The sequence below is a fragment of the Electrophorus electricus genome, chromosome 8, assembly GCF_013358815.1.
Source record: "Electrophorus electricus isolate fEleEle1 chromosome 8, fEleEle1.pri, whole genome shotgun sequence".
NCBI classification, from domain to species: domain Eukaryota; kingdom Metazoa; phylum Chordata; class Actinopteri; order Gymnotiformes; family Gymnotidae; genus Electrophorus; species Electrophorus electricus.
The window spans coordinates 19,864,867-19,879,775 of record NC_049542.1 but is presented as its reverse complement, the minus strand read 5'-3'; the positions used below and the strand labels follow the sequence as shown (position 1 = coordinate 19,879,775).

Sequence of the window (14,909 nt, the reverse complement as noted above, 5' to 3'; positions counted from 1 at the left end):
ATCAGTGAGATATATACAATTTCAATTGGTGTTACTCAAATTCACTTCTTTAATGTGAAGAAATTTACTGTTTCACTTTGTATGTGCTGAATATGTGAACTGGGACATCACAGATTCTTTCCCCTCTTTTATTCGTTTCCTAACAAAAATAAAAGAAAAAAGAGAAAGTAAGTTTGAAACATTTTAATTTCCACTAACACCTCCACACTGAAAAATCCAGTACTCATTCCAGGCGTTTGTACTAGTAGACAATCAATTAGTCATGACTGTGTCCTCTTTCTCTGGGGTTATTTCTTTCTCATTTGCAAGTTTGCCTCAGTGCATCCCTGTGGTGGTGGTGGGAATGGTGACCCCTCTGCTTCCTGTCCTTCACGGAGCACTGGCCTCCAGGCTCGCTGCTCTGTGTGGCTCTCTCCATGCAGCGTGGGAAACGTAGTCTGCCCAGTGCAAGCGCTGGGCCAAGCTGCTCTGCAGGGCTTGGGATAGCACAGGGCATGGGGGATGCAGGCCAGGGGTGTGCTTAACCTGGAGAAAAATCAGTGAAAGTGTTGTAAGGGGAAAGCAGTGTGAACATGTATTTGAATGTAAGCTAACTGAAGAAGATTGGAGTATTATAATCCAATCTGTGTGTATACTGTAAGCAGCAGTAACGAGAGAGTTCTCAAAGTCTTCACGTCTTTGACCAGGCCTGCATCTGTGTTTGTGCTTTTGCACATTTCTGCTTTGCTAGACAGTGGCCGTGGGTTGGAGATCAGATTCATGGCTGGTGCTCCCTGCTCCCCTTTCCCATGGCCTTGCCTCTGACCTCCATCTTTCCTCCATCTTCCTCCATACCTCCTCTTTCATATTATCTTCCATTCCAACATGACAGAGTGATTGTTTTTAGTTTAATGGACATCTTGGCTGGATGGTTTGGTTTTGATTCTGGTGTGGCAGTTATGCAGTTTAGGTCCTCTCCTCCTCTTGCATCTCCTATTCTCCACCTTGTTCTCCTGCTCTCTCCATGGTGAGCTTTCACTTCTCCCATAATACATGTCAAAAGATGCCAAGCCCTCCAGGCTCTTGGTCTTTTCAGCCAGGCCTCCTCCTCTGGCCCTGGAGCAGCTCGTTAAAAAGGGATTAGTGCTTCTTAACGAACCTGATTTGTGAGTAGTCATTAGTGCAGCGATTGATCATTTAATACATTAGCAGGTGGGACCACCCGAGCAAGCTGTGCTGTTTGTGGAGTGCTGTCACTTAGCTAGAGAGCAGACAGGAAACCTGTGAATGATTTCATCCATCTTAGCAGTGCAAGCGCAGGGATGTCTGGGTGCTGAAACAAACATTCACACTCAAGGCTGCTCTCACCAGGGGTACAAACGCACTGGGTGGTCCTTCCCCTTCCTGTAGGGTTTGACTATAGGGATTGACTCCCACACACAAATCAATACATGTGCATGCCTTGCACTAATTATCTCCAATGTTTTTTTTGTTTTTGTTTGTTTTTTTTGTTTTGACATTTGGCCCTCTGTATTTTCAAAAGTAAGTTGAGCTGACCTTGTCCAAATGGGAGAGATATCACACAGGCTTTTTCGGGGGGGGAGGGGGGACAGATTCTCGTGGACATTTCTTGTTCTGGCCTGAGTGAAATGGTGGTCTTTCAGCAGATTAGGGTCAAGTGAACGAGGCCAGAGCCAGATCCTAACTGACTGGTTACTATGGTGATGACAGCAGCTGTAAGAAAACCGTGCTACTGGTTATGAGGCGGCACCCTCTCTGCTTGCCCTGTGTTTGTGTAGCCACTCCACATTCCTTCCCATTCTCGCTCTTTCTCTTGTCTCCATCCTTTCCCATCCTCCGACCGCCACCTAAATTTGTCTCTCTCACAACCCCCCCCCCCCCCCCCCCCCCCAGCCATTAACCTGTGATTGAGGAAGCCTTTTCATCATCAGGCCCTGCCTGCGCCCTGAGCCTGAAAGGGGGGAGAGACCAGACACTCCTCCTCTGGAGGTGGGAGAGTAAATCTCCCTTTGGCCCTTTTACCTCTTGTCCACGGTGGCTCGCAGAGAGGTGGAGTTGGAGCCTTTCACTGTGACTGCACAAAGTTACTGCACTAGCAACAGGGCCTCGATAAATTGGAGCCTTTTAAATCTCCAAGCATTTTGAGCCTGGATGAGGACATCACCTGTGATGCAACTGTGGTGTCAGGTTATGCCTGCGTATACACGCTCATGGCAAACACAAACACACTCGCACACAAAAAAGCTTTCTCACCATTATGGTCACTAAGCTGTTGTCAGATAAATCTCTGTGCTGACAGGTGTGGGTGAGCTCTGTGCACGAGCTGGTGGAGCAGATCTGCCTTTTAACCATCAACTCTGCTAGGGAAACACTGGGTTTGGCACTACTGCAGTTTGGCTATGTTAGTACCAGCATCTCCCACAATTCATTGTGATGGGACGAAAGGATTTCATGGCTGTTTTGGCACTTTTATACTGGGAGTTGCTTTTCTGTTGATCCATGTATTGTAAGTTTTCTCCATTGACCTTTAGCAGCCATTGAAATATTGCTTACCACAGACATTGACCAACCCTGGAGTGACATGGTACATACAAAAGCTATGTTTACTGTAACTAAAATTCCCATTCTCTTGTATGTGTGGGTGTGGGTGGGTGTGGAGCTGTGTGTGTATATAAGGGTTGAGTTTTGTTCCATGTGTATTATCCTGAGCTTGCTTCATGTTAAGTTAGTCAGTGTCTAGCTCAAGCTGCTGTAATCCCCTGATGGCACCCATGGGCATGTTAACACTGGGCTGGGGCAGATGGGCTCCATGCTGGCTCTTCACCTTGTCAGAAGCCAGAGGGCACCGTGTCTGCCAGCAGCCTCTCCCCAGCTTCACATCTCACCACCCAGCCTTTTTGCCATCAGCACACTTTTTTGTTTTTTTTTCATCATGCTATATAAACTGTCCTAATTTACAAAATATTATTGCACAGATTACATACTTAATTATGTATTCATCAGTGGTTGTTCTAGTGGTAATTGGAGATTTATTCATTTCAACACTATTGTCAGTAGCCATTAGTGAGTCATAGGCATGCACACGATTACGTAAACAAAGAGGAGCTAAGTCACTGAGACTGATATTGCAGGTATGCTCAGCAGCTGTGATGTCACTTCCTGTGAGACGGGTTTGGCGAGCTCGGAAGTATGTGTGTAGCAGCAGTACTGCTGGTCATCTGGTAGAAATATAGGACCATTTCTTACTGTGACGGCCTCCTTATGCCTTGTGGTTTTACTGTGAGACGAGGCTGCCCCCTATCTGATTGTGGAGGTATTGATGATTCCAAGTAGTTCATTTGATAACATTATTAATCACTGGGGTCTGTGAAATACTGTGCACTTCTTTTTGAGCAGAATGCCAGACAGCTTCTCTCTCTCACTCTCTCTCTCTCTCTCTCTCACACTCTCTCTCTCTGTGGTGGGGTAGCTTAGTAGAGTAGTGGGGATAGTGTTTGAGTGTTTGTGTGTGTTGTGATGTACCAGCCCTGAAGAACTGGACCTGAACTGACAGAGAGTGTGTCTTCAGTTCCAGCTCTTCTTCATTAGACGTGTGTAATCCATTACGAGTGTTTGTCATCACTGTCACGTCTTTGCACCCAGGACTTTGCACTGTAATCCACATGACCTGAAAGATCTTGAGCAAGTGGGCTGGTGTGTGTATCTCCATAGACCAAACAAGGGATAAAGTTAACAGTATCATAGACAGAGAAAAGAGGCCGCATGTCATATGCTGGGCTGGGAGAGGGAAATGGCAGCTAAATGGCTTCCTCTGCCCTGAGCCATGTGGTGACAAATCCTGTTTGTTCTACTGTGCCCTCTCTGTCACCACTGTTTCTCCAGCCTGCCTCAGAGGCTGAGCAGAAAAGAACAGAAAAATCTTTACTTTCAAAAGCCCTTCCACAGGTTGAAAGGTAATATTTAACCTGCATGCTTTGGCTTTTGAGCTGTGATGTAAAAGCTGGATTGAGAATGCTGTGTGTAGTGGGGAGAGATGGTATTTGTGTTTGTGTGTGTGTGGTTTGTGTGGTTAGGTGGGTGTGAATGTTGGTGACCTTGTCAGCAAGCTTAGTGCATTTGAGATCGGTGCTTTTACTCAATAGAGTAAAACACAAGGCTATTACTCTCTTTCTCTCTCTCAAACATGCACAATGACAGAAATAACAGCAAAGAGGTTTAAAAATTCATAGCCATAATGTTATTAGAGACAAGCAGTGGAATTCAGTGGAGTCACTGCCCTGTGGCTGTTATAGGTGTGTCAGGGTGTGGGTAGGTGGGTGGATGTGTCAGGGTGAGTGTGGGTGGGGACAGTATGAGAATCCTCTTCCCTTTTTTTGGATGAATAGATTAGATTAATTAACAGTTCTACACAAACATCCATTAAGGCACAGGGCCATGTATAAACTGCCTTTTCTCTTCTTATTGGTGTCCCTGTACCACCTCCGCCTGGCCAGTCTGGCGTGTGTGTGTGTTTGTGCAGTGGGGTGGCTGGGCATGAGGATTTGCACTGCCTTCTTTTGCTGTGTGTGTATTGGCTTGGCTTTGCAGTGCCTTGGTTTGGTGTGTGTGTGTGTGTGTGTGTGTGTGTGTGTGTGTGTGTGTGTGTGTTTGTGTGTGTGTTTCAGTACATTTGTTTTGGTATATGGTGTGCAACTCTGGAAACTGGTGAGTTGCACACCGGTGAAGGGCTGGAGATGGCTAGATATGATGTGCAGAGAGCTATGGGAGGAAACGAAACAGACACTGGAAGTCCCCTGCTGGGTTTGCTGGAGCTCTGCCAGCAAGTAAAGGCACTGTGGTGTCTCCACCTGCCACAGCACGACCACCATGCCATCGCCTCTGTGCTGCTGAGCATTGTGGACATGGATGGAGAGCCATGTTTGCTGGTTATCCTGACATGATCAGTGTTGTCTTGTTTTTTTCGCTCTCTCTCTCTCTCTCTCTCTCTCTCTCTCTCTCTCTCTCTGTGTCCCCCCCCAATTTGTTTGTAGAAGTTATACTGTAGTGGGTGTAAGTCCCCCTGGCTTGTAGCCTGTTTGGTGCAGTCATGTTAACTCGCTCTTCGCTTCTCATGCTCAGTCCAGCCACATGGACTGAGGGACCCCAATCCCTGTGGGACAGCTATTGTCTTTTAGGACAACGTGGCACACCTGCAGCAGGGCTAATGCAGGCTAGCAAGCAGCTCCGACCACTCCAGTGCCTCCCAGACAAGAACATGCACACCTTCGGTGTCTGCTTCCTGTCACATGCTTGCTGTCAATAACAGTTGCATGGCTGGCTGAGGGGTCATGTGTGCGAAGGTGGTAAATGCGTCTCATGAGCTTCAGCACTGTTCAAAACCTCAGTACCTATCTGAGGTTTCGAACAGCCCAGCACAGGATGGCTGCCACACGGAATAGAGCAGGGTCTGTAAATACTTACTCATAGCAACAGAGATACACAAGCATAAACAGTCTGAACTACTGGCATGCACGCACGCACACACACACTTAATCTCCAGCCAATACACACACACAGTTGCACAAACATTAGCACACAGGAAATAGAAATAGCATCAGTAGCATTTTTACATACTTTTATTTTTATTCTGTTCTTTTGTTCCTGTTTGAATATATTCACAGTGGCTGGAACAACTGCTAAAAGCTAGCCACTTGTTTCAGAGGAAAGGAATTCAGTGAAAGAGTGTCAGAAAGGCAGAGAGGAGGAGAGAGAGAGAAACGGGGTGTGTGTGTAAAATGGCAGATAGGGGGAGAGAGAGAGAGGGTAAAGAGGGAGGAGAGAGAAAGCGAGAGATGGTAATGAGTCATTGAGGGCACAGGCTCAGCAGAGATCAGAGGCTCATCAGTTACTTGTTCAAAGTTAGGGGGAAAAAAAACTTTTAAGAGTGACATCAAGATTCCTTTCTTCACTTCTTCATACCCTTAAAGGCAACTGAAGAACCATCCTCTAAAGGAGAAAGTGAATTAAAAAAAGAGAGAGAGAAGGTTGGGTAAAGAGATGCTGCTAGCGCAGAGGACTGCACATACCTGCTGAGGGACACACACACAGAGCAGTGACGTTTGTATTCGCCTGCTGTCTGCGCCCCACTCTGAGTTACCACCCTAGTCTCGAGTCAATTCTCTAGGCTTGGCGGTTAGACAGTCATAAGGGTTAGTGAGAGGGAGGGAGAGGTTGTGATGGATCTTTCGGACCCAGAGGTGCTGACACCGGTGCTCTTTGTGACGGCACACTTCCTGACCGCGGCCGGCGTATGGCTGTATCGCAGGCGTAGGAGAGGACAAGAAGCTGTTGCTCTCCATGGTAACGAACATCCCTGTACCTCTCCATCTGCTACTGGGTTTCTCTTACCACTGTCCCTCTTGTGATGTGATTGGACTTCCAGTTCCAAGCTTGCTTCCTTTCTAAGCTACACCTATTCTTATTTCTTTGGTGGCTCACAGATAAACCTTCATTTCTAGTGAATGTAGATAATGCTGCAAAATTTATACCAGTGACATTGATGTTATCGAAACAAGGCAACACTGTTAAAAACTATAGGGCATCAGCTGATTTAGTGTATTTATTGTACATGTGTTCTTGTACACATTTGGCCACAGCCCTGAAGATGACGATTTTTGTCCTAACAATGACAGTTCTGTTTTTTCAATTTAGTGGTTAGTGATTGCTGTCCAGTTGTCTCATGTTATTAATTTAACCTGTACAGGAGCTCTGTTGCACTCTATTAATGTAGTGGTATTGAGTTATCATGCGGTTAGTACCATGTGGTCACCCTGGAGAGTGGTGACAGTGGGTAGGTGTGCTGCTCTCAGCTGCCTGACGATGGTGTCACTGACAGGCAGACCCCACTCAGGTTTGGATGGTACTAGCAACTGTCAGGTTAGGATGTAGCACTCTGGCCAGGCTGGTTAAAGTCACTGGGATCAGTGGGAGTGGAAGCTGGCTGCCAGTGCTCTCTGCGCACTGGGGCTAAGGGGAAGTGTGACTTTACCCAGCCACATGGGGGAACATGAACTTTATGGAATGTGTGTTTCCCCAATATGCATTATATGAACACTAGGTATATTATTAGCCGTCATAGGAAGAGGTCTATGTGGAGAAGTCTATGAGTGCTGGGTTGGGTAGAGCCCAGCTGTTGTGTTTGTAGTTAATTACATATTTAGTCTCTTAAACTAAACTATATTGTCTTATGACTGACTGACTGAAGGCCAGTCCCTGCTTGCTCAGTGTCATCATGCACTCGTCAACTCAGGCCCAAGATGCTCGCTCCTATCCTGTTTAGTGCAGAGGCTTCCAACTGTTAGCACCTGTGGCTCCCAAACTGACTGTGAAAACTCTCACAGCCCACAAGATGATTTATACTGATCATTAGAAATTCAAACATGCATAATAGAATAATCGGTGTATCCTTAAATCAGAATTCAATTGACTGTAATCACATAACATAAATACCAAAATATTTCAGAAAAGTCCCAGACTCATCTAATGACATGGCTGACCTGGGCAGCAACCAAGTGCTAGAGATCTGGCTGAAGGGAGGAAAGCTGCAACCAGAGATCTGGCTCAAAGTTAACCCTACTCCTGGATCTGGCTCAAAGTTAACCCTACTCCTGGATCTGGCTCAAAGTTAACCCTACTCCTGGATCTGGCTCAAAGTTAACCCTACTCCTGGATCTGGCTCAAAGTTAACCCTACTCCTGGATCTGGCTCAAAGTTAACCCCTGGATTTGGGCTTGAGTGCCACCAAAATAGAACGTCCAGTGCCATTTGTCCATGATTGCTAACTTTTATTTGATCAAAAAGATAAATTTTTACATTTGTTTCCACATTTGTTTTGCTAGATCAATCAATAAACTCAACAAGAAATATGCTATTTTACTAAAAATCATGTTTAGTTAAATGACCACCTAGAATTCTAAACCAAAACCAAAGTAAACAAAGATAATTAGACAGCTAAAGGCCTCCCACATATCAGCTTGGTGCTTTAGTGATCCCCACTTTACTGGGTAACTCTATCATGTTCTCAGTTGTCCAGTGATGCTGCCTGGAGTGAAAAAAAAAATCATAAAGTTTTACTTTGTGGTGTAATCTCTGAGCACATCAGATTTTTGGATGTGCCTTTTTTGTCACCCAGTTGAACTGGTGAGTCACTGGAGAATGTACTGTGAGTACACTGCATAATAATTTAACCCATTGACACTGATCGTCCTTTCATGAAATTTAAATTTAAATATAAAAAATTAAATTACATTAACATCGCACTCATTCAAGTTTAATTTTTTCTGCCTGCATTTCCTATTTTTGACCACGAGGAGGTGTGCACAGGGTCTGAGTAATGTCCCTTTTTATAAATCCACCATACAGGCACATTTTAATTGTGCTCAAGGTTCCTAAATTAAGCCTTGGACTAGTGAGAGCACCACTAGTTTTTTTGCACTGGGCTCCCAAGTCAGTATAGCATGTGCATGCAGCATTACTGGTTCAAGGCTCTTTACCCTGTTGTACTCCGTCATGTGTCCCTGAGTGAAGAGTGGAGACCTGGCTCCAGTTGTTTCTCTGCTCATTTGGTTTGGCTGCTCTGATCAGACATGAGAAGCCGAAGTGTAATAAAATAATCAGATGATTGCGTCTGCCTGGTGCTTGGAACACCTGCTGATGGCTGGGATTAGCATGGTGGATGAATGTAAGCTCGTCCTGTTGGTACCTCTAGACACATTGCTGTTGGATCTCGGAATTTCCCATGGATTCCTGCTGGTTTAGCATACTGCTTACTGGGGGGGGATGGTGGGGACACTGGGAGGTGTGCACTGTACCTGCGTCTCAGTGTCGCTGAAGGAAAGAGTGCTAGTGCATGTAGGAACCATGAGCATAGAAAAGGAGTCATCTGAGAGCACTGTTAGAGGAGTAAAAGCAGCAGAGAGATGATTCGCAGACTCCACTGAATGAGAGAACAACAGAGAGAGATTAGGAGAGAGAGAGAGGGAGTGGGTGTGCACTGTGTGGTGCTGGCTCTGAGCGTAAGCTCTGGCTGATATTTATAGCTCAGGGAGCCGCATGAGAGGGGAGCACTGAAACAAGCCTCACTTACACGAGAACTCAGGAGAGTCAGTGAAGACGAGAGTGAAGAAACTGGAGAGAGGAACACTCAGGCTTCTGGCCAGCACACCCACAGCCAGGGAGAGGAGGCGAGAGAGACCCTGCTCCGAGAGGGAGTGGTGTGTGTGTGAGGTGGATGTGTGTGCAGGAGGGGTGTTCTAAAACAGTCTTGTGTAGATGCATTATGCTTCAGGTTTACCTTTCCTGCCACTTTAAAAAAAAAAAAAAAAAAAAAGCTTTAATCAGGACACTTATACAGATATGGGTACATGGAGTCCTGAGCCACTGACTGGCTAATGACCCACCGATGGACTTCCCTGTGGCTGCTGTATTATAGTGTGTTTGTCATGGTGGTTAAAACTGCCACTGCTACTGCTTCGCTGCAGTGATTTTATTCACTTGTTTAGTGGCAGATTATGGTGGTGGAGAAGGAAAGTTTATCGGGGCTGGAGGTGTGCGTCGGGGCAGAACAGTGACGTCTCCTCACACACTGTCCTGCTGCTCGGCCGTTTCCTCCTCTTCCAGCATTTGTTATTTCCAGACCCAGCAGCCGCTTGATCCACTCTGTAGTAGAAGCTGCCTGATTCCATCTCTCCCTCTCCCTCTCCCTCTCTCCGTGTGTGTGTGTTCTTTCACTTTCGCTGTGTGTTCCCTCCTGCGCGCTCTAAGACAAGCAAGACAGCAGTGCTGAATGCAGACAGAGAGAGGAGAGGATGGTCTCGCTCCCCACACGAACGGTCATGACGCAGTCCAGCAATCGTGCACACGCCTGACGCGGTATCCTGCCTGCGGCCCTGCCGTGACCTGCTGTGGTGTGAGCATCACCGTTAGCATGGAAACGGATTAGAAATAGCACAGCATGTAGTGCCATATCTCTCAGTACTCTGCCCTGCTGAAATCACAGACTGTGACATCATCAGAGAGGGACGCAAACTGCTCTCGCAAGCCTGTTTTGTGGACTTCCTTCTGACCTTCCTGATAAGGAAACAAAATGTCATGCATCTGCTGAGGAACTTCCTCTCCTCCTGTGTTTGCTGTTACATCTTCAAGAGAAATTGGAGAAATTTCCATGAACATCTGAGACTGCAACCTACATACTAAAACACGAGGAGGGGTTAAACCATGGCTGTTGAGAGAGAGAAAATGAGAGAGGGAGAGAGAGAGAGGGAGCGTAAGAGTGTATGTGCTCTGTGTGTGCAACAGTTCTGAGGCAAGCCGGCTGAACTGAGCTCCCTCTGAAGGCGGGGGGCGGACTCCACTCCTTAATAGCAGCAAGAGGCGGGGTATGACACACACGTGGGAGCCAGAGAGCTGCTGTAGACCCTAGATCTGACATGGCTGCCCCAGCAGCAGACAAGCAGAGAGACTCAAGCTCAGGGTTCACGCTCATTTGGTTTCACAAGTGCGTGTGGATTTAATGGACCTTTATCCTGAGGAAGTTTTTTGGATTAAAAAGAGTCAGCCCCACCACAGGACATAGGACGTCTCTAACTCATTTTCAACTTTAAGAAGGAGTGAAACAAATTGGAAAGAATGTGGCCAGACTACTATAATGAGCAGAGGTTCAATGCTCACCTATACTCTCTCATGTGCTGCACCGGTTAGTTCTTGTGTCTCTGTTTGTACGGGTGTGTGGCCATGTATCCATGGTTGTCAGTGCATGTCTGTCTGTGTTTGTGTGTACACAAGTGTGTGCACTAGAGTGTGTCATTAGATTTCTGTGGTATATTTCTGTGCTGTGCTCCTACTTTGTGGAGAGGGTGTGTGAGCCAGCACAGTGACTCACTGTATAGAGCAGTGTGTGCCTGTCTGTGGCTGTCACACTGTGTGGATGGTCTGCACTGGCCCAAGCCTCTGGGATTGTTGTGTTGGGTGCTTTTGGAGGTGGAGTCGGAGAACATGAGTGTCAGGCTGTCCTTATGTTTCCTAGCCTTGTGTTTGCTCTCTGCTCCTCTGGAGGGCACTCTGCTGTAACCTGTGCACACTGGGTTACTAGATTGAGGTACGTTATTGTAGTATAAGTGTGGATATCCCTTAGACATCAGTGTAACAAAGCATCACTTTTTCAAGGTGACAAACCAGTCAGGCTTGTCTTAGGATAAAATGCTCCTGCAATGAAGTCGGTTGACATTCTGTGGTCTGTCTGTGTGTGTCTGTCTGTCTATTTCTGTCTGTCTTTCTGTCTGGGTCACTCTCTCTGTGAGCATTGTAATACTTAACCTGGGTGACTTGTGTGTTTTGTTTTTCAAAAGCGCTCAGTGGTAGATTCACTGCCCTTTCTAATTCCTCCTCCAGTAAGACACATAATTGTCATTTACTAAACTATAAGTAGAGTCTTTGCTCTGCATGTGTATTTTATCACGAATTTGTGAGTAGGATGTAATATGTGCATATCTCCAAAAGGAAATGGGCCAACAAGACCACATGGCCTCTCACCATGGCAACCACATCAACTGAGGAGCTAACAGTAGGAGGGAGGGGGCGGAGGAGAGAAGAGGTCGAGTATCCAATAGAGAGAGGAGGAGATGGTGAGGGTGGGGTGGAGTTTGAGGAGAGGACAAGTAAGGAGGGGCTGATGGCAGCTGTGGGATCAGGCACTATTCTGGGACTGACCGCCTCACTGCACTGGCGTGTTGACGCAGTTCATGCCCGACTCTCATACAGCAGCGTGTGTGCGTGTGTGTGTTCGGCCAGGCTTTTTGATCAATCACTGAATCCCTGTGGTAAAAGGAACTTAAGTTTGCTATGTTTTATGTCTCTTCATCTGTTAGAATATAATCTATGGCCTGAAGCAGTTTGACCTCTTTTTCTTTATTGTTGTCAAGTGAGACATCAGCGATCCCACATTTTAGACTTATTGTGCACTGACAGCAGCATACATGTCTGAAAGTGATACAACTAGGTGAGGGAATTCAGACATTTGTGTGAGTGAGGAGGAGATGAGAAGTGAGTATGGTCATGCCAATGAGAGCCATTGTGGCTCCCTTATCAAATTGGTCTATTTTTGAATTCCACCCTAGTTTCTTGTTTAATCAGGCACATCTTAATATAGCTTATGTTGGTAGACAGGCATTTTGTTCTGTCACTGGCTGCTATGTGCAAGTTTAATTTCATGGAGAAATGGAGAAATGTGAGGTTAGTTTTGCTTCTGTTTATATTTTTAGGTCTCCTTTTTGCAGAAAACATGAGGTTGTGGGAGAGAGGCTTAAAATAATACACGCTAAATAACACTGTATTTCTCTTACACTTATGGAGTATTGGGACATTAACCCTTATCTCTCTCTCTCTCTCTGCAGATGAACGAGACAGGGTGCAGAAGAAAACCTTCACCAAATGGGTCAACAAACATCTCATCAAGGTAGAGTCTATGCTGATGCATTTCTGACAGAGGTGTGTGTGTGTGTGTCCTCACTGATTTGGATTGTTTTGGTGGTGTCACAAGGCCATAAAGCCACCTGCTAAACCCACAGGTCTTTTGTTACTCTGAGGTTGACTGATTACATCACTCTGATGTAGAACCTCAAATGGATTCCTGTATGTAATTCAGTGTATACTGTGTCCCTGGAAAGTTTTAGTGATTACACTATATGTGATTAGCTTTAGCAGTTTTACTAAGCAGTACTTAAAAAAAAAAATCACTGTAATCAGAGTCTGAGTTTTTGTGTCCACTGGTGCATGGTGTTCTGGTATGTCTGTCCACCCACCATCACAGGCCACAGAGAGGTGTGGAAGTGAGGAATTCTGGGTATTCTAAGGGAAGGAATGGAGACCAATCAGATGTCTGCGTAGTGGAGCCAGTGACCTCATAACTCAGGCTTCACTACTGTAATGTGGGTCATGCTGTAGGTGGCGGGGGAAATGTTGGCAATGTGCCTGCGTAACGTTAGACAAGCGCTTGCTGTTGGGAGTTATATTTACTGAAGGGTTGTGTGACTTTCAGCTTGCTGACAGTGCTGTGGGAGGGAAAGTCATCAGTCAAAGATACTGGCACAACAGATCAAGACAGAGGACAGAAGACTTCCTACTGATTTGAAAATCACAGTGAAAGAGTGTTTGAGAAAGTAGTGGGTTCATGTCTGAATGTAATAGTGTGGGTGTGAGTGTGGGTGTGGGTGTGAGTGTGGGTGTGGGTGTGGGTGTGGGTGTGAGGGTGTGTGCTTTAACATTTGTCACTAACAATAATTGTGGTGCAATTTATGGTATGTGCATTAACTGTAGTTTTCAGCCATTAGTGGAGGTGTTGTGAAAAGCTCTTGTTTACTGGTGGGGCAGCCAGAACTCCACGTGGCCATTCTGCACAGCTGATGGCACCTGTTGGGCAGCGTTTGGGGAGAAAGGACTGAGGCAGACATGCAGGTGCACATGCTGCTGCGCATGTGCGACACACTGCTGACTGAAGGCTGTGTGTGTGTGTGTGTGTGTGTGTGTGTGTGTGTGTGTGCTCTATACACACGTGCAGACAATAAGAGGCTCGTGATGTGGATCGTTTTGAGGGTATCTGCACAAAAAGCCCAGGTTTTTTATGCAAAGCTTTCAAAAGTGACCACACAGCTGGCGAAAAATTTATTTTATATGAGATTTATTCTTTTGCAAAGGAACATTTTCAAAATGTACAAAACAAAATTAAAGTACAATTTAGGGTCTCTGACTGATGAATAATAAACCTTTTTGTTCAGTTAATAGTAGTCATCTTTTCTATGAGTCCCTTCCTCTTTTGGATAAGAAATGGTGCCTCCACCCTGGGAGCCCATAATGCAAGAAATGGCCTAGGGTCGAGACGTGGAAACAGGGAAGCAGTCAGGCATTGAACATGAAGTGCCTGCATGCAAATGATGTTTGTACCGCTACAGTGTCACACCAGCTGTGCCCAGAAGGGTCTTTCCCTTGTTCATGATATTACTGCCCGCCATGGTAGATGCTACAGTGTCAAAGAGCATTAGATGGGGACTGGAGTGCACACGTTACAACTCTCAGCACTGTTATTAGCCGTGAGATTGAGTGAAGGAGGAAATTAATGTAGAGGCTAGACGACAGTTCTCCAAGGGTTTCTCTCTGCAGGCTGTCTCCTAGCTTTGGCCTGATCTGGACAGTACGCAGGATGAACTGGATGAGCAGTTGGGGACAGAGGGATGGGGGTAGGGGTGGGACACCAGCACTCCCAGCTATGTGAGAGAGCTTGGACATCTTGTCCAATTGGAGCTTATTTGGCTCTATGGGTTCACCACCAGAGGGCAGCTATATTGGACCTGCTAGTTGTCAGCTCATTGGCTTGTTGTCAGCTCATTGGCTTGTGGCCACACCCACATACCCACATACGTGCACAAGGAGGTTAGGTGCTCCTAAATCCAATGTGAGCCATTATATCCCTTCACATGCAGTGAGCCTGTCACCAGGTTACAGGTGCATAATGTCATTGAGTCTGGTGCCCTCTGCAGGCTAGAGGCTGTACTTCAACTGACTTGTTTCTAACTAATAGACCTATTTATCCCTATTTAATGGGCTTGCAAGCTAGAGTTCCCCCTTTCACTAGAGCTGTCTGCTTTTATGTACCTTGACAAAAGGCATTGTTTTGCAGTATGATGGATTTGTCTCATGTTGGCTGTCCTGTAAGTGAAGGCTGACACTGCCCCATTCAGCCTGGGTGTTGCCCAGCATCCATTTCTGACAGTGAGCCTTCCGTCCTCTATTTAATTAGTGGCACCAGGCTTGGGTAATCTGATTTTTCTGTGATTATGATTTGCCATTTAAATAGATCTCAATTCATAAAATTAATTAAT

General features: G+C 46.1%; 1 protein-coding gene across 8 annotated transcripts in view; it reads left to right on the top strand.

Annotated features, from left to right (window-relative positions):
* The window catches only part of macf1a (microtubule actin crosslinking factor 1a), a 130,328-nt gene that overhangs the window by 31,582 nt on the left and 83,837 nt on the right, over positions 1-14,909 (top strand). For all 8 annotated transcript variants that reach the window (XM_035528859.1, XM_035528862.1, XM_035528860.1 and 5 more), the window contains one exon: positions 12,429-12,490. In XM_035528859.1, the coding sequence (XP_035384752.1) occupies positions 12,429-12,490 (62 nt within the window). The remainder of the gene's footprint in view (positions 1-12,428; positions 12,491-14,909) is intronic.